Raw genomic sequence first — 20,127 nt, forward strand, 5'->3', positions numbered from 1 at the left:
GCGGCGGCTGCCGCCGGCGGGAGCGCCGGTCCCCGTGCGGTGTCAGTCCCGGTCCGTGCGTGGAGGGCGGTGCCGGTATGGTCCCAGTCCTGGTGCTGTTGCCGGTGAAGTCCCAGTCCCGTGCTGGTCCCATTCCCCGTCCCATTCTCGGTACTGGTGCGGAGCGGCCGCGCGGGTCGGTCCTGGTGGAGGGCGGGCCGGTGCCGGTGCCGGTGCCGGCGCCGGTGCCGGAGCGGCCGCGCGGGGAGGTCCCAGAGGGGGCGGGGCCTGGAGGGGGCGCGGCCGCGGCGGGGCGGGCGGAGGCGCGCGGCGGGGCCGGGCGCGGGGGCTGCCGGGAAGGGCCGTGGGCAGCGGCGGGCGATGGCGGCGGCGCGGGCTCCCCCGCGGCGGCGGCGGCGGCGGCTGCGGCGGCTCTGAGCGGGGCGGCGGCGGCGATGCGCGGCACTCTCGGCGACGATGGAGGACCGGTCCCACAAGGTCCTGCTGGCGCTGGTGATGCTCTTCCTCTTCGCCGTGATCGTGCTGCAGTACGTCTGCCCGGGCACCGAGTGCCAGCTCCTGCGGCTCCGCGCCCTCAGCCCCGCCGCCGCCGCCGACCCGTACCGGGCGGAGGACGAGACGCCGGCGCGTTTCGTTCCCCGTTTCAATTTCTCCGCCGACGACTTGCTGCGGCGGGTGGACTTCAACATCAAGGGGGACGACCTGATCGTGTTCCTGCACATCCAGAAGACGGGCGGCACCACCTTCGGGCGGCACCTGGTCCGCAACATCCAGCTGGAGCAGCCCTGCGAGTGCCGCGCCGGGCAGAAGAAGTGCACCTGCCACCGGCCCGGCAAGCGGGAGACCTGGCTCTTCTCCCGCTTCTCCACCGGCTGGAGCTGCGGGCTGCACGCCGACTGGACCGAGCTCACCAACTGCGTGCCCTCCGTGGTGGACAGCAAGAAGGAGGTGCGGCTGCGGCCCTCCAGGTGAGGCCGTGCCCCGGGGGGCTCCCCGCGGACCCCGGTCCCTCCCCGGTCTGCGGCGGCGGCGGGACGGGTGATGGCCTGCGGGGCGCAGCCGTGGCGGGGATGCTGCGGCGGCGGGAGGAGGAGGGAGGGGGAGCGCGGTGTGACCCGGGCATCCCGGCACGGGGCCGGTGGCACCTCCGGCAGCCGCACCGGCCCGGGGCCACCGCGGTGGGTGCAGCGTGCCCCGAGCCCTGCAGAGCGAACTAAACCTGCCACGCTCCGCCGGCAGGGAGGTGATGGAAGTGATGTCCCGCCGGCTGTCGCAGTTGTGACCGCCGGTGGGGAGAAGCCGAGGGTGATGATCCCGATGACACAGGAACAGCCTGACAGACTCACAGCTTGGGGACCCCCGGAGAGGCTCTCCAGGAGAGAGGGTGCTTGGGCTGCCTGCGAGCTTCCCCCAGAGCTTTTCCATCTTTGGCTGTACGGAGCTCCTGTAGCTCCAGTGTACGCCAAAAATAAATGTTCGCTTTGGGAGTGTTGGTAAGCTGCTATGTCTTCCTGATACCTGAAGCTTGGCTACAGGATGACGGCCTTGCAAAGTAAAGGTTACTGTTGTGACTGAGTTACCTGCAAATATTTGCATTGTTCTTCAGCCCTAACCTTGATTATTTTGTGCTTGTGTTTTGAATTTTTGTGGCACTGCTCTCTCTTTATCCTTGGATCTTCCTTTGAAGTTGCCAGCCTCCCCTGACCATAGCAAGGGGATTGCCTGAAAGTTGCCCCTGTCTTCCAGAAGCCCAGCTGCCTTTTCCCCCTGAGCAGTGAGGACTTTCTTCCTCTGCTTGCAGAGCTCTTCAATCAGAGCTCACCCTCTGTTGTTACAGACTCAGGAGCTTGTCTGTGGCTGTGCATGCAGCTGTACCATGTAGCAGAACTGCTCAGGGTTTCAGTGTCTTTTCCCCTTCTTTTGTGGGAAATTAGAAACTAGGGTATCGCTCCTATTGCGCTGTGAGACTAATAGCAGGTCCCTTTACAAAGAGGCTACTGTTACATATCATGCTATCTGAAGTCAAGTCTAAGCACAGATTCACTTGAAATGCAAAGCAATTTCTTTCTAGAATTCCTTTTATATAGTGTGACACTACACTGCCATCTAGTAGAAAAATGCTTAGCGTCATTATGGTTCTGTACCCAAGGAGCAGCTCTTCATCAGACTTGGCTATTGTGATTCCTGCTCTTTTGTCTTCCCTACTGCTTTAAATTTTTAGTGTCTAATTTTTGTGACATCCCATTTGCTAACATCAAGACCAATTCCTTGCCTTCTGGTTCAATTAGCTTCCCAGTTTCAGGCTGCTGAGCCTTGCAGGCTACGTAGTTTATTTTACCTGTCCTATAAACATGTTGTCACAGAAATGTAAATCGCATGACGTGCTCTGTTTTGCTGTACCGATTCCAGTGATACATGTTTCTCTTTCCCCAGAGATCGGCCTGGCCTGCAAAGCTGTAGCTGTGGGTCAGGAATTTCTTTCCTTTCCCAGAGACAGGTCTGTCTGTGCTTGGTCTTAAGCTGTGCTGTCCAGAATAATGGGAGGATCCTTGTCCTGAACCCGCCACTTGAGGGGGAAGGGAACATCAGGCTCGGGGAACTGGGATTTTATCTGTAGCTTTTGGCTTTGTATTTTTTTTTCCTTTGTTGGATACCGGACATGTTTTCCTGAGTTGGAATGGAAGCAGTGCATGTACCTGCTCAGGAGTTCAGAGCGATGGTTCCTCATCCTGTAAACAATGTACGCTGTCACAGCTGACTTCTGAGGGGCCGCTAGGACTTGTGACTTGGGATTGAAGCCAAGAGAGAGGGAGGAAAATTAAGCTGTGATGATTTTGTGTTAGGTAGAGGTCTACTCTCTCAAAGCCTTCAAGATGATATTATACTTTTAATAACCTAATTACACAGCTTGTTGAATAGCTACAGTTGTTCTCCAAAAAAATGTCTTGACAAGCAATTATTTGGACTGCAATTTCTAAATGTTTTAAAAATACAGGAAGAGTAGTTCTTGAATGAACAATAGTCCTTTCAAGTATTTTTGCCCATTTTAATACCTCATCTTTAATTTTAGTTTGTGTTCTCAGTTTAGAAGTGGCTCAGCTGACAACTGAGCACCTCTACCTCCTCTAATTAGCACCTCTACCTCCTGCCAGTAACAGACAGAAAGTCTAAGCCCTTTCTGGGTAGATAAAAGCTGCTTTCAGAGCAGCAGTAGGTGTGGGATAGGAGTGTCTAAGCCAGGGAGCCGTGCTGGCTCCAAGTGGGGTCAGCCTGGCTATTCCTGAACTGAGGTTTTTAGGAGGAGGCCTGACCCTCCCTGCATGTGTGCTGGTGGGAAGGGAAAGGAAGTCACGACCCTGGTGTGCAAATCCTGAGAGAAGGGGAGGCAACTTGAAGGAGTACAAGACCCATTTGGGGAGCGTCATGAGGGCAGGGAGAAAGATTCAATCAAGAGCAGTGAAGAATTTTCTCATGCAAACCTTGGTTTGACAGGGGTAGGAATTCCTGCATGTATAGTTGAGATGATTGAAAAGTGAGCCCTGTTGTGAAAGTGATTTGAACTCCTTAGCAGCTGCATCAAGCAGTCTAGTTACTGTCTTGGGGCTGTGTAGCATTGTCTGGAAATACCCAAATGTTCCTTCAAACCTTTTAGCTTGCACTTATGTGTGATTACTTTGCACAGATGTTTGTCTTCTCAGGCATGGTGAGTCTGCTTGTCAGGTTGCTGGCTACCTGGGCTAGTCTCTAGGGGCCTTTTGTTTTGTTTAAAAGTTGAGTCTTTGTTAGTCTGGAGGAAACTGTGTCCTGGACAATGCAACACTCAGCAGCAGGTACGGAGCATCTCTGTGGTAGGATGTGATGGGATCAGCCTGAAGGGTATACACATGAAGAACCTTGGTGACTTGCAGCAGTCTTCCTGCAGTACCTGCTCTTAATTCCATTAGTAGTCTGCCTCTCTTTTCTCTGGGAATTGCAGGTTTGGAGTGCAGATTCCTTCACTGGAGCAGTAGAAATACTCAGGATGGCTGTTGTGCTTTAGCACCGTTTGGTGGAATTTAACAGCATGGTGCTTTCCTGTCTGTGAGCATATAGGTTCCCAAATCCTCCTTTCCTTTGTAATGATGACTTATACTCCTTAATAAGTAGCAAGCAGGTAAATAGATTCTCCTTTGGTTCTTTCTTCTCCTGGAGGAACATGGTTCTCTGGTGTGCGGAGGGAGTGATTTTTGGGTTTCTCTCCTTGGATCCCATTGGAGTCCCTGTTCTGTATGCTCTTATTCCTGCTTGTCTCCTGTTCCATCAGCCCTGCTTACTGCTGCAGCATCCAGAAATCACAGAAGAGGGAAGGGGGGAGGTGTAGGCAAAGTTGATCTTTCAGTGCTCTGGATCTGCCATTTGGGAGGTGGGTGGAATGGACTGATGGTGGTGGCAGAAAGGAGGGGATTGTCTCAGCTTCTTGGCACCAGTGGTGAGAAAGGAGAAATGTGCTTTTTCCTAGTCAGGAATGACTGACTTGGGTCACTTGATTGATTGTGGAGGCCTCAAAGCTTTTGGCACACTGAACAGAGGCAGCATCCAAAGTAACTGTGCATCACAGAACTGAGATTTCTCTCAGCTCTGGCTGATTATTATGGGAAGTGTCTACTGATGTTGTCTATAGCAGTAAATCCAGTGGCACCATTGCAGGAAACAAAAGGTCTTGAGGTTAGACAGGAAACTGTAATGAGACACAGGAGCAAGTACAGGTACCAACATTCTTAAGTGGTGTCATGGCTTTGTCCCTTCGTTGGGTGAAAGATGTGGTTGTGGTTGAAGGTCGGGCTGTATTTGATGTTCTTCCTGGGTAGCGTTAAAGGAAGGAGATGTTCCCTGTTGAAAGGAGAATGAGCTTGTAGAACTGGCTCTGGGAACAGAAAGTGAGATTGGGAGAAACTTCATCCTGCTTGTACAAGCCTGTAGGACCAGGCTAGTGCCTGATGGCTTTTGGGAGGCCTGATGTTGGCACCAGGTTGTGATGTGGGGCAGAAGCTGCTGGCTGTGCATGGGTGTTCTTATCGTGTCCCTGCGTGTTAGTGCAACCCTTCCAAGTTGAGTCTCACAAAAATCTGAAAAAAAAAAAGTTAAAACATTTCCTGGCAAACTGGAAACGCTTATGGTGTGTGTCTCTGTTGGCTGAACAGATTAATCCACATGCTCTTGAAAATGTGGAGTCATCTACTCTGAGGTCTGCAGTACTGGGTCTGACTGAGGTGGGGTTTATTTAGTTTTTGGTTTTCCCCATGATAAGTTTTGGTCGTGTGTGAGTAGCTACAAAGGTGTTAGTAAGAGTTTCCCAATAAACTGCTTTGGTGTGGAGGAGGCAAACCTTCATGTAGCACTGCCGGGGAGAGAAAAGTAATTTGTGGGTTTGGTTCTCAGCAGCTGTTGAATGTCCTCTCCCTACTGCAGAGGTATTGTATAGCTGTGCAAGTGGATGAACTTCACCTGATATGATGGAAGCTGGGAAACAATTAAGCCCCATAAATCAGCACTAAACTAGGCAGAAGAGATGCTTTAGGGCCCCACAGCACCCCAAGGCTTTGAGTGGCTAGAGCAGGCTAGAGCAGGAGGTGAACAGTTTAGAGCTGGTGGAACAGAAGAAACCATTTCCGAGGATAGATCCCAAAGTGCTGCTGCTTTTGGGGTGAAGTCTGGGGGGCTGCTCAGGGAGAGAGGAGATCAGCACAGCTGAGCTGGAGGCTGTGAGTGAGCAGATGGGATGACCTGCTGTAACTTGGGCTCTGGCCAGAGCACCAAGAGGGTGACCTGCCCTTGAAATACACATCACTGAAACACCTTGGGAAAAACTGGGCAACAATTATAAATAAAAAAAACCATAAACAAAAAAAAAAAAAAAAAAAAAACAAAAAACCTAAACCACCAAACCAAAAAAAACCCAAAAAAACCCCAACCAAACCCCAGAGCTTTTGCAGAGATGCTACCAGGCCTGAGTATCTCTGAGCCGCTTCATTGATCGGCAAGATTTTCTAATGACCCTGCTTGTTTCAGCCTGGTAGTTGCAGGGTGGGATTTGCAGTGACTACTACTTTGCCACCCACAAATGTGCACCTCCAACAGCTGAATTTTCCTGCATGGCACCTGTTGGGACCAAAGCAGTAGGAGCAGTGGACCAGCCTGCAGAGTGAAAAAGGGGTTTTGAGGGGAAGAGCAAGGGATTGTTTTCATAAGTACAAATGTCTCCTTCACCTAATCCCATTACAAGGCCTAACCTTGAAAGGCTTGGTTATAAACTTAAATTCATGGGTTTTTTTTAGATTTGGACTATAGGATGTGTAAAGCTCTCTAAATTGGTATTACTGGTTTTGTAGATAAAGTGTTGGACTTCTTAAAGGGATTAAAAAATAATTTTTCATATTAGGTCTCTTAGTTCTCCTCTAAGTTTTTAATAAAGTGCAAATTGTCTTTAAGTTATTTGAAAGTATATGTTTCCTACTGCCTTTTACTATAAATTTGGAGAATTTCTTGTGGGCAGAGAGAAGGCATTAATCGTTGCAGAAATAAACCCCAGTAGAGCAAGATATGAGGCACAGGTGTTATACCTTGAATTGTTTATTCCATATGTTATCAGAGTTGGTCCTCTCTAAAGAAGAGAGAATTTGAACAATATGGCAGGGTGTTGTTGTACTCAGACATGATTACTTTTTATTAAAAGGTTACTTTTCTGCTAATTTTTCTTCTGGAATTTATAAATATTCAAATTAAATGATAAATAAATCTTCAACTGTATTAAAATAGACACAGATTGTGCCGTATGATCCCTCTTGATAACTTTATAACCTTTAATAAAGGTTAACAAAGGCGCTTGGAAGTCAGGCATTACCAATAAGTTATTTTTATTAAAATACAGATTTTTAAGTTTAAAAGTCGAGCGTTAGTTCTGAGACATATTAACTGCGATAAATTTGTGCTTCATTTATTTAATCTGAATTGTCAGGAATCATGTTCTCTACTGATGTAAATGTCGGCAAAAAGGACTTATTAGTAGATTTGATTGCTTTTTAAATTTAACTAGCAGAGATGCACTGGCATGCCTAAGAGAATTGGTCTGTTTCTGTGAACAGTTCAGTGCCTAATGAATCACTTCAATGTACTTTTCTGAAGGAAAGCAGAGCAATTTAAATGTGCAATGCATTGATTTACCTCAAATGGATTAGGCCTCTGTGTGCAATCCTTTGCATTAATTTACTTTCTCCACAACTGTAATAATAAAGGCAGCATTTCTGTATGGCATTGGCCCAAATTAGCTCACGTAACTTGCTAGAAAGCAAAAAAAAAAATTAATATGTGCCTGAAAATGAGATGTTGGAATGGGTCTTTCTGAGAAGACACAGGCTTTAGGAAGTGCAGCAGGGTCTAGGGTGCCTCTGGAAGCCATGCCAAGGGCAGGACAACTGGGCTGGATGAACCATGTCAGCAGGCCTTGTGTCAAAGGTTTTCTTGACATTTTTATGGAAAAAAAGATATAGATAGATAGATAGATAGATAGATATAGTTATTATTTGGTGCAACTCTGAGAGATTTTGGTGATGTGGACAAGTTTATCTTTTTTAAATTACTGAAGAAATAATACGAAAACTTGTAACTCCAGCATATTCAGTTTATTTTATTCCCACAGTAACTTTTCAGTCATCTCTTCCCCTCCCGTAAGCTCAACTTGCTGAGCAACCAGGACACAAAACTCTGGGTAATTCCTTATTTAACCACTTTGCTGCAGCAGTGGTACCTGGTCTTTGTTTCACCCTGCAGGGATTACTGTGGGTGAGCAGCCCTCAGCCATTTTTGGAATTACCCTTCTAGGCTCCTTACATACTTGTGAGGATTAATCTCCCTTTCCCTTCCCGATCAGTTAATTCCCATTGCTGGATAGCTGCCTGCCCATATGTAAATACGCAGGGAAGCAAAGCGGTGGAGTGTTCCCAGCTGCTGCCTTTGTCCCTTGGGAGCCTAGTTCCTTTCTCCCAGTTTGGGGATGGAATTCTCATTTGAGCAGTGCCTGAGTTGGTAGCATCTTGGATGGAAGCAAAGCCACCCAGGACAGGAGATGTGGGACTATCCTCATCATATGGGATGACGGAGGCAGTACAGTGACTGGGGTGGGGTGAAAATGCCATTCCTGCCTTCCTCCTCCTCTTCTTCCTTGGCGGCTGGCAAGCGTGGATTATTGCTTGTGATTGACTTGCTGGTGCTGGCAATTGTACATTGTGTTCTGGGACTAATAGGGTAGTGCCAGATTATTCAGGCGTTATTGAAACGAATCACATTTGTGATGAGTAATAAGTAGGAGACTTTGGTATTTATGAATAATTAACACAGTAAAGTTTTTCTTAGACATGAAGAAATGATTTAATTTGTACTGTGAGCACTCTGTAAAATTAATTAAAGATAATTGCATTTGCTAATGTGAGACTAAGAAGCCAAAGCAATCTATTCTTTTGCATTTAAGTTCATATTGCTGATGTAAACAGCCAATGTAGAATTCCTTTAATATGTTTTCTTTGGGTGGGACCTGTGTTTAACATCGAGTGGGGTGGGGTTTGTGGAAATAGAAAGTCTAAACACTTAATTTGCTGTTGCCTTTTCCATCCGTTCCCATATATCTGGGTTGATAGTGAATATATGCATATAACAAGATAATATTTTTGAATAAGCAGCAATTAGGACCAGCTTTTTTCTTCTTCCCTGACCTTAGCCTTCTTTCTCAGCTGTTCATGCTTTTAAAGACAGAATCCATTTAAACTATTATATACAGCTTTGAGTGAAATCGCCTCTTTTTTAGTCTGAAAAAAATCATTACTCTTTAGTGGACTATAAATCATAAGATCCATTAGGGGTGAGATTCAAATCATGTTACTTTTTGCTTCTCAGCTGCTTATCCAACTCTGAAGGAGCCAAACTTTTGATGTAATATAACTAAATATATGCAGCTACGAGGGAGATAATCTTGCGGCATAAATGATTTTGCACATCTCCATAAAGGCATGAAGAAGAGTATGCCTTTCATGAGATTCTTGTAGCAAATGCTCCTAATTTCCCGTAATCAAAAGGATTGTGCAGTTTTGATGCTCTTAGAGGTCCAAGTAGCTAGAAGATCAATTCTGCCATAACTCCATTTTTTTGGCTAAGTAAAACATTAACATTGCAAGGCTCCCAGTAATAGCAGTCTGCACATTCAGTGCGATGTTTGAACTGTAGGATCCTTCGGCAGATGCCCAAATTGAGTGACTAAAACACTTTGTGCCACTGACCATTTTCTCCAGCCTTGCTTGGGTTCAGAGAAAAGCAGCTATTTTAACCCCTCTGTTATACAAAACAATGTTTCCTTGGTCAGAGCCAGAGAAGCTGCTTTTCAGAGTTTCTTTTTCAGAGTAACTGAGGGGAGAGCATTTCCTTTTGCCTGTGGGAAAATTGGTCCCTGGAGCAATCCCAAGCCACTCTGAGGTTGCACATTTTTTGGTCATAGGTTCAGAGAAAATTATTTGGAATAAGCTTGTGTCCTGCTTAAGCAAAACGTCCTAGATACTAACTTTATCATATTCTTTGCCAGCAGTTAATTTGTCTTGATAGTGCTGTGGGGGTTCTCCTCCCTGTGGAGGACCTAAATGGGACTGGAGGTGTGAGGAGGTATCTGTCCCTGCAACATTTCCAGAAGAGAAGCAGTTTTTGTTCCTCCCGGAACTAACTCCACCAACTATAGAAGAGGAGGAAGATGGCTGTGTGGCTTCTGCCTTTCACAGAGCTGATTCTTTTTCTGTGGGGGTGTTGGATCTAATCAGAACAGTGGTAGCACAGAGAAGGGAGAAGACAAAAGTGCTCAAGGAAGTGTCAGACACAACAGGATGTGCCTGCTGGATGGTAGCTGAGTGACTGCAGAAACACAAATGGCATAAATTAGTCTTTAACCCCTTTAATTCTTGCTTTCTGCAAGGCAGTCTTGCTTGTAAGAGAAAAAGCTTGTTGGCATGGTCACCTCATTTTCTTTTTTCATAAGTGCCGATCTTTAGCCAAAACTTCAGCAGGTTTGGGTTTTTTACTTTGGCAATTTCCAGTAACTTTAGGTCTTTAAGTCAATAAAATATGGGGCATAATTTTTGCTTTCAAATGCAGCTGACTCTAAGGGTCAGTTGTTTGGCTTTCAGGTGGCATGCTGCTGCTGGGGTCTGTATGCTTAATTCTAGTCTGCACGAAAGAAAAGTGGTACATAAACATGAGAGTCGGATTTGAGAAGCCAGGACATTACACCTGGGCTGAGTCCTGTCTTCATCACCAAGTCTGTCATCTCCTCTCTGCCACTGCCTCGCCTGTGTAATTCAGCTCTTTGCATGAGGAAATCTTTCCATCTCTACATAGCATAAAGGATGTCAGATTTCTTAGCCTGACTGCATGTAGTAGCCTTGCTGCCTATATGTGACTAGTCCTAGGTAGAGGCACTGGAAATATTTGTGTTCAGTTTGAATTTAGGGAAGCTGTAGCGTTTAAATATAAAACCAATGTGCTGTACTGACAGGTGACTCCAGCCTGCCATGTATGTGTTGGTGTCCTGGGAGGGTTGTGGTGTTCCTTCCCTTCCCAGGAAGGTAAGAGGGAAGCTCCCTGTCCACGTGTCTGCTGGTGTGGGGTCACACCACTCAGTGCTTCCAGGCCAGATCTCTTGCATGATCTTGTTTTCACCCCTTTTCATGGATGAAGCAGTGTACAACTTTGCTCTTTGAAAGGAACAGCTTAGGAAGATCCGAAGCCCAGTACAGTTGTCCTAAAGTAAGATCTAATTGTGCTCTAAAGGTGTGTTTGTGAACCCGGTGCTCTGACTGAAGGGTGTGTGAAAAAGTGAAAAAAGCCAGGACCTACCCTCCGAACAGGAGGCTTTGGGTATCTGACACCAGATGTCCTGACTAAGGTCAGTAGGAATGAAACTACTGTGCTTTAAGCTGTTACTTTGTCTAGTGGTTGTGAAGGCTGCAGCTGCTCAGGGTGGAGGAGACTAGACCATCAGAAGGCACAGTGGTAGCAGAGATCTAGGAGAAACTTCAGTTCCTTGATATGCTACTTCCTTCAGAAGTCAGTTCCTTGCATCTCTTAAACTCTGTAAATTTGCAAAACTGTCCCTACTGCCATTTAAGTCAGTCCTGCTTCAGATAGACCCCAGGTGAGCCCATCAACATAACTAATGGACTTTGCAAAGTAGAGTCATGAAAGCCTTTTTTCATCCCATTTTTAGAGAAGAGGCAGAAAACAAATGAAAAGAGTAGTTGCACCTGCAGCTGCTTTTCCTGAGATGAGCCAGCCTTCCACTGGCTCATTTTCCATACTGATAGCTGCATTTTAGATGTCAGCAGTGTTGTGGATTGGAATACGGGCACTCTCAGAATTTTATGGATAGAGGCAACTTCCTTACTGAGTTAGATTTATGGGGTAGTGCTGATAATACCTGCTGGGGATTGGAGCTTACAGTTTGCTAGCAGTGATGCAGAACAGCTGAACAAGAGGGCAGTGGCTAGGGATGGGTTTTCACTGGGGAACAGTTCTGCAAGCTGCTTTATCACCAGTATTTTGTGGCACAGTTAACATGCTACCACATGGAAGAAGAAATTGCAGTTTTGCTGGAAATACAGTCAGCAGAAAATACTGCACAGGAAGCGTGTTAGCACTGCCCTGTGTTTTGAATTACTGAGCTATTTTATTGCTTGCAAGGATGAAAATATATTAATAACTACCCTGGTCTGTGAGCATGGCTAATTGCATTTGACCTGGGGTTTGGTACAATAAAGCTTTTGGAAAAATCTGCCATAAATGTTTTTAAGTTTATTTATTGGGACATTTAAGTGAAGGCATGTAGTGGTGCTGATATTTCTGGAGACGGGATCAGAAGGAGGTTGTGCATCACTAGGTTTAAGAGGCACACAAATTATCTCTTGTCAAACTTGAACTCTGTGGTGTTAACAAAAGTTCTTAAACGAATTGCTTAAGCATAGACCCAAAGTGTTAAAATTTATTGCTCAGGACTTTGCAGAATAGGGATCAGTAATGTCAGCATGATTTGTTGCTCTGGAGTGATGAAGTTTTATGCTCTGGAGACTTGGGGTTCCGTGTGTCTTTGCTCGTGTGGGGGATGCCAGCCTTTCCCTGCTGTGTTTCTTTCTGTCTTATACCTTGGGGCTGGTCAGTGCTGCAGCTGTGTGTGCACCAAGTTGAGCATAGGATGCAGGGTCTAGAGACTTGCTGAGACAAGTGAAAGTTGAGATTCCCAATTACAGGACCCAAAGACCTGGGGAGCAGCTTGAGTAAGTTGATCCATCCATGTGATGTTGTCCATCCTGGCTGCTATATCGCCTTGTCTTGTATCTTGGTTTGGAAAGATGGGTATCTCTCAGGGAAAACTGGAGCTTCCTTTGGAATGAAGAATGTAAAAACCCCTCCCTCCAAATTATTATAACTTTGCAATTAGGAGCTTTCAGGCAAAAATATGGGAATAGGAATAACAGTTCTTTACCAGGAATATTAAAAATGCAAATACTGTAATAAAAAAGCCACAAAACAACAAGCAAGCAAACAAACAAAAGTCCTAGAAAACCCTGACGGAGTCAGGAATACGACGTGACACCCTGTTGGTCAGGGTGTTGGAAGCAGTCCAAATAAGTCCTCCTGGAGTGACCCATGTGGTTCTGTTTGAGTAGAGATGATCAAAGATGTGGTTCTGTTGGAGTAGAGATGATCCTGTAGACAGGTTCAGTGATGGTGAGATGAGTCTGGTCTTCTTCTGAGAATCCAGTTGAAAAGGGGATATCTGGGTTCCCTGTGTCCCTGTTTTTATCTGGGTAGGGAATTGTTGGCTCCTCCCCACTGGGTGGAGCATCTCACAATGGGATGATGCAATGTGTCATGTCACTGGTGAGCCTGAATGGCCCATTAACAGAAGATATTCCCCGAGGATGGACAAAGTTGATGAAAGAGATAAGAAACACTGCCCCACCTGGTTTTAGCAGATGGTCTATTATCAGAAGGCATCCACCCTCCTCCCCCCTGGAGTTACAAGACATAAAGAAAAAAAAAAAAAGAAACCATCTCCCAACTGCTTTTCTACAGATGAAATAGAATACACTTTTTTTTTTTTTTGGTTATATAACCCAACACAGGTTGGGGACCTGGAAAACCAAAAGCAGCAGCTTCTTTCAGTCTCTGTCAAACAGCCAGGCCTCTGCAGGGGAAGGCTGTAGGAAGAGATGCCTTTCCTGGGCAGGTTTGTTTGAGGGTATAGGCAAAAATGGGAGTTTTAGATCTCTTTTCCATCAGCATCTGAAAGAGCACACTAAAAAGGCAAACTATGTTTGACCTGAATCCAGACCTCCTGTCAGCCAATCCTTTTTATAAAATTGGTCAGTGTATCAGGCAGCCTAGAGAAAAAAACACAGAAAGGACTTAAGAATAACTGAGCTTATGGTGAGATAAAAATTTCTCAGAGCCTGGATTATGGAAGGATCCGGTTATTTGTAAAATATATAAGCAGGTTCTGTGGCTCGGCTGCAGAGGCTCAGCAGTTGTGCTGGAGGATTTGATTGTGTGCTCAGCCCATCCTGCTGCTCTCCCAGGTACAGCTGAGTCTGGAAATTTAGGTTTAAGGCTGATGACAACTTGTGTATTAAATGTTACAAATTAACTGCACTTAGGAAATTGCAATTACAGGCTTTTTTAAGGAATCTAAGGCTCTCTTGTTTCTTCTCTGAAAGGTTGGTTTTGCTATTCCTGTCATGTTATGTTATTTTTCTGGAATTAGCAGGACATTTTTGCTTCTGCTTTTCCTCATATATCATCTAATTTCAGGAAGGTGAATTACTTCCTCTAATAAACCTCTGTAGTCATAGAAGAGTTATGGGTATAAAGTGCAGTATCATACTATCATACTTTATTTTTTCCCCTTACCGTAAAAATATTTAGTGTCTTATAAAATGGTCCATTAAGATAAGTGGTATTCTGGTCTCTTTACTCCAGTGATTAAAACTCTTTTAAAGGAGGTTTGTGTGTGTCAGTGCATGTTGGAGTCCCAGTACTTTTCGTTGTTTATAATGGGGGTTAGGTTGGTTAAACCTGAGGTCTGTAGGTGAGACAGTCTGTGAAGTGAGTTGCCTTTTTTTGGCAGCAGATGTTACCAATATGCTTTCCTGTGACTTTCATATATTTGGCTTCCCAAGAACCTTATTGAGAACAGCTTTGGGGTGAGAGCCTCATCTCCTCCCACCAAACACTTGGCAGACAGAAGTCACTGGACACATGAGCATTTAAAACTGGCTTGCCTATCTAGGACTATATCTTTTAAGGCATGTTTAATAATTTTGATTACAGCAGAGGACTGACTTAATTTCCTATGGAAAGGGGAAGCAGGCATCTGGGGTGCAATATAAAGGCAGGAATCGTGGTTCTGGGCTATCAGAAGTCATTCCCTTTTTGTATTTGTGGAAGTTTGTGTTGTCCTGTGTTGCAGGACTTGGGAGATGTGCTTTCTTTTGGATTTAGGTTACTGTAGGATTTACAGAAGCTGAAGAGTACATTGTGTCCCAAGGGCATGACCTGTGCTGGAGCAAGCGATCCTAAAATCTGCAGTGTGATAGCTGCTGGGACCCAATCTTGGACATTTGGAGAAGTGAGGAGCGGAAGACAGATTTTTTGGCTTATGTGGACGACATCCTTTTGTTTTGCAAGTGGTTTTTCATCTTTGCTGGAACAGCTGAGATGAAACATCTCTTTCTGTTAAGGACAAAAGCAAACGCCTTCACTGTAATGCAGGTAGCAGGGCTGGGATGTGCTGCAATCACTTGGCTTTGATCCTTGGTTGTGGTGTAGGAGTGCACAGTACAGTTCAGAAAAGTGTAGTGGTGAAGTTTTTTTAAGTCCCTGGTTTAGACTGACGCCTGTGTTGCTGGCCCAGAATAAGATGAGATCACTCCAGGCTGCAAGTGCTGTCCAGCTCTTTGGGTCACCTGCAGCATTCACATCCCAGACACCTCTTCCTCATCACCTCTTCTCCTTCCCAGGTGCCCCCCAGGCAGGGAGACTGTAAGAAAATTTTCTGGGAGATCTGTCAAAAAATCGTCTGTTCCCTCCGTGCTTGAAGATTGGTATTCTCTTATGTCCTTTTCTGTTCTACACAGTTTTTGTGTTAAATGAGCAGCCTTTTTACAAGCTCCACCGCTCCTTCAGCTGGGAGCAGGGTTTCTGCTTAGCAGAGATTTTGTGGTAAAATTTATTGTGCTGTACTTGAACACTAACCTGAATGGGTTTTCCTCTTCTCTCTTTAAACAATCTTTTTTTTTTTTTTTTCCCACTAATGGAAAATTTCAACTTGTCCTCTGCTTAAATACAGTTCAAGCCTTTCCAGGAAAATGGAATGAATCAGTAATCCTTCCTTCTTTTGCTTCTTGTATGCTTAGCTTTGTAATATTTTTATAGTGGTTTTGATTGGATAAAGACCTTTTCTGTCATCATTTTCTCCGTAAGAGAGGGCAGACAAGATCTCTAAGGTGATGCCTCTCCCTCAGGAGTTGTGTTATCCCCAGACCTTCAGAATTTGGAAATCACAGTATTAGGAAGAGGCTGAATCTCAACAAGGACAGACAATTCTTACAGTATGTTGTTCTCCTGTGGACTGAGGTGTTTTCATTCAAATGATGTGTGGGGATGAGCATCCAGGAGCACAGGATGACTCTCAGCTCTCCCTTTGGCAGCAGTGAGAGGCAGCTTCCCTCTACAGCTCCCAGGCAGCCTCTTGGTGTTCCTCATTTCCTTTGCTGCCACTCACTCTCCTTGCAGATCCTAGCACTGTCCTAGAGGTTTGTTCTTAATTGTTTCACCTTTCACATAGACTGGATGCTCTCTAGATTGATGTCTTGAAGCATGGGTTTAAAAATCAAATAGCAAATGACTGCACTCCAGTGGATGTTATTGGACTAGACATTATGTTTTAGAAGTCACTGTGGTTAAGTGGAGTATCTCTGGAATCTTGTTTTTATCAAGACATTTATGTTCCCATCTAATTTTTGTGGAGAGTCATTTAGACATTTTCCAGATTACAGCATAATGGAACTGCTAGCTATAAATGTTCAGAGGAATCCATTACACATGCTGATTTAGTGGTTAGTCACAATTACTTTGGAGCTACAGTGTCAAATTTAACACCAACCTTCAAAACCATATATTGTGAAATCCGGTCATCATTCCTATGAGATGTTCCAGCCTCTCTGAGAAGAAAAAGACATTTTGTACAACAAGATATAAAAGCAATTTGGAGGGGACAGGCTGATGGTGGAGGGACAACTCAGTGCACGAAGCAAAGCAGCAGGCAGCTTTTCCCTGTAGAGTTTTAGCCTTTTTCTTTCTGCTTCATTGAAGTCCAGAAGACTGGCAGTGGCAGTAGGTTGGTGTGCTTATTTCCATGCTCGGGAGGTGCTGGTGGAGGCAGTGACTGATGGAGCTGGAGTGGGACAGTCAGTCCCATGTGCTGCAAACCTGTGCATTGCAGGGTGCAGGGTTCTGGGTGCTCCCAGACGGCAAAGAGCAGGTCCCCTTGAGGTCAAGACTGGTATTTCTGTTAAAGGCAGTGGAGATGTTCCTGCAGATTCTTTAGAGAAGGCACCATAGGTTTTAGAACTGTAGTTAATAATTAGAGTGACTCTTGCATAAGATGAATATCAACAGACATTTTCACTTACTGTAGCTATGTAGAGGTTTAAAAATCAAATAGCGTCTGCTTTAACCAAAGCCCTAGAGTGTAAGTTGTTGCCTGTTTTGCTTTTGAAACACCACCTTTTCCCTGAGATAATTCCCTGCTTGTTGCTGTTGGCTGCATCACACAGATAGGAGTTGTGTGCAGTGTCTTGAGCTGCACCTTCTATGCCCTCCTGGGTGGGAATTATTGCTCTGAACTGAATGACCTGCATCTTGCTGGGTGTTGTTTGCTGAGGGAGGGCTTATGACCTGCAGGACTGAGTGTTTGCTCGCTCTCTGCTTGTGAGTTGAACATGAGTTCATGTGAAGGCTGTTGTAGTACTCTGTCTTGGGTTTTAAGCCAAGGGTGGAGGTGGTCAAAATGAAATTAACCTGAGATTTAGAGGATGAACAAGTAAATTCCACTGAATTTATGCATGTTAGAGTCTCAGAACAATATTTATGTTAAGGGATGAGCTTGTGCAGTTGCACATCCTGTGGCTCTTCAGTTGCTTTGTTGAACAAGAATATTTGTTTCTGCAGTGGCTAATGCTAGAGATGCCCACAGGATACCTGAAAGTGCTTCACTGTCAGTAGTTTAATAGCAATGATATAGTAGCACATTTTAAAAGAACATTATTTGGTATTGTTAAGACTTGGCCTTAGTTTAGAGTTTCTTCTTGATACCTGGAGAAGATATTAAAATTCTAGGTTTGTGCAAGCTTGAAAGGGTCAGTACTCTGATTGATAGCTGAGTTTACTAGTAAAGCTTCCTAAACACATAGGAATTTTTAGCTATTTCAGGTCAGATCCCCCTTTCTTACCTGTTGCCCAGACACTAGAACACCTTAAGATGTGTCTAACACACAGATAATATAACCCTTTCATTCCCTTGGGTTTAGAATATTACTTTTGTTCTTGAGCACAAGATAAGCTTTTAGAAGAGGTAACATTAGAAGACTTCAGTTCTGTGTTGAAATTAAGTTTTCTGGGAGTTAATAGTAAGGTTGCAGTTTTGAACTACCTGGGGAAGGAGTTTGTACTGGCTGTTATGCCTCCGGCAGCTCATCCTCCAGCTTGCTCCTAGAGGCATCCACAGGGCATTGAAAATGTCAAAGCTGTGTCCTGGGGTGCTGCCAGGTCTGATCTTGATTTGATCTCCAGAGCTGTCTGGTCTGGCTGCTGTGGAGCCGGAATCTGCAGACTCCCCATTGTGTGTGCCCTGGACTTGGCAGGGGTGGTGCTTTCGTGGCCCAACTCACCCCTGTTAAAGACAATGGTGCTCATCCCGTTGATTGCACAAAGAGCTCTCTTCCCTGGAGAGGCTGCCTGCCAGGAAAGGAGATAATTCATGCCCTGCATCAGCTCTGTCTTAAATTGGTTGAAGAACAGGATCCGGTTAGCTTTAATGATAAGAGCTGGGATTTTGCAGTGTCAGCTCTTTTCCACAGGGTTTATATTGGGACCACAAAACTCATAGGAATTGTATGATGCGATGAGAGGTTAAAAGCCAGTGTATTAGCCACAAAATGCTCCAGCCTTACAAAGAAATGTCACTGCATCCTCCTTGGATACTCATAATTAGTAAATCCTGATTTGCCCTGGCTCTTTGGAGGAGTCTGCTGGGAGGGCAAGTCTGTGAGCTGTGCTTGGCTGCCTAGTTAGGGCTGTTAAACCAGAGTGCTGTTTCTGACACTGTTCATTTTTACAACTGGGTTTCCACATATTGCTTTAACTGTTATCATCAGCAATTTGCTGGGCTTCATTTTGGGGATGGGAGACCACTTTTTGATCTCTGAAGCATTCGAAGTGCAGCAATGTATGGCAGTGACAGTACAGAAACCAGAACAATGGTATTGCTTTCTAAGTGTATTTTTAAAATTCTGTTTTCTCTTTAAAACTAATTTTTCTGGGCAACTCAACTGAGCATATGTATTATTGTTAACATTTTCTTAAAATCAAATCCAGTACATAGAGTTTTTTTACTGTTGCTTTTAAAGGACTAATTTCTTTCTTTCTTCCCCAGTAGACTGTGTTCATCCTGCTCTCATGACTTTTTTCCTGTTTAATTGCTTTAGTATTGCACTGAGTTCTGCTTTCACTTTTTAATTGACAATCATATCGTGTCCATGGTGAAAGAGAGGCAATTTCACAATGAAATTGAAGGCAGAGATTTGGACCACTGTGCTTTCATTTCATTAAATGTACTTAGTACTTCTCTTCAAACTGTACCTGTTACACCAACAAGTGGTGTCTGCTTAAGTGAAGCCTATCCAATGTATAATACATGCTTAATGCTCTGGAAAGAATGGTAAATTATGTCATTGATATCAGCTAACCAAGACTTCGTGCCATGGCACAGCCGTGGAGGAACCAGTGGTGCCAGTGTCATGGAAGGTATGGGCTGACATGGGTGGTAGGGATGTGGCCAGAGGAGCCTTTGTTTCTCTGGCTCTCAGGTGGGTGAGTGAGGAGGATGAGTCCAAGACTCCACCTTGACTGATGGACAGCTCTGTGCCCTCCTCTGTGCCTGTGGGCTTTGCATGGCAAGCTGGGCAGCCTCGCCTTAGCACTGCAGTGAAATGGTATAATTGAGAGTATTTCAGGGTTAGAAATTTTGTCTTCCCAGTGGGTTGAGATACCCCTGATGCCCTTATATTCCTCATGTATGAATGCTTAATTGCAGCTTTCTTGCATTTTCTTTCTCCTGTTTGCTCTGGGAGCTGTCTACAGTAGAAACAGGACTCTACAGTGTAGAGCTGCACCTGATATGGGGCAACAGAGCTGCTCAGACTTCTAGCCCTGGGTCCTGTTTAAACCATCCAGCCAATTTTGTTAGCAGATGAACACTTCAGCTCTGCTGAGTTAGTGTATAAATAGCTTTTGTTACAGCAGTGCAGCCTCTATAAATGCCGTAATGTCTTGTCTGTGAGTGTTCCTGCACTTACCGTTTTAGGGTTCTTAGGGTATGGCACAGACTGTTATTGATCGCTTCTTATAGGTGCCTGTAGTTAACGTAAAACAGGAAAGTACAACTTGAGTTGTGGGCACTTGCTTATAAATATCTTACAGCAGCCAGGAAGTCTTGTAAGGCGCAGTTTGTGCCCCTTGGTGTGGGACTGTGAGCTCGGGTCATCCCAGCTCCTGTACCAGGGGTTCAGAGCCGAACCCTCCACCCCTGCCACCAGCAAGCACCGTGCACCTGGAGCTCACTGCCTGGGTAAGGAGGCGTGAAAGAACAGCAAAACAAGTTGTACTTTTGCATAATAACTACGAGTCTCATCCTGCCACCTGGCCAGGCATTGTGGCTTTGAGGTCACATTGATGCAAATGCGCTGTGCTGAGTGCTGGGAGAGCATCTTTCCTGCTTCTTCA

The 20,127-nt window shown here is 45.2% G+C and overlaps 1 protein-coding gene across 1 annotated transcript in view; it reads left to right on the plus strand.

The window, feature by feature from the left end:
• The first annotated feature begins 311 nt into the window (after nucleotides 1-311).
• The window catches only part of HS6ST2 (heparan sulfate 6-O-sulfotransferase 2), a 130,575-nt gene continuing 110,759 nt past the window's right edge, over nucleotides 312-20,127 (plus strand). Inside the window, exon 1 of the mRNA XM_063422528.1 lies at nucleotides 312-968. Within this exon, the coding sequence (XP_063278598.1) occupies nucleotides 457-968 (512 nt within the window). The 5' untranslated portion in view covers nucleotides 312-456. The remainder of the gene's footprint in view (nucleotides 969-20,127) is intronic.

Source organism: Prinia subflava, chromosome Z, assembly GCF_021018805.1.
Source record: "Prinia subflava isolate CZ2003 ecotype Zambia chromosome Z, Cam_Psub_1.2, whole genome shotgun sequence".
Lineage (NCBI taxonomy): Eukaryota > Metazoa > Chordata > Aves > Passeriformes > Cisticolidae > Prinia > Prinia subflava.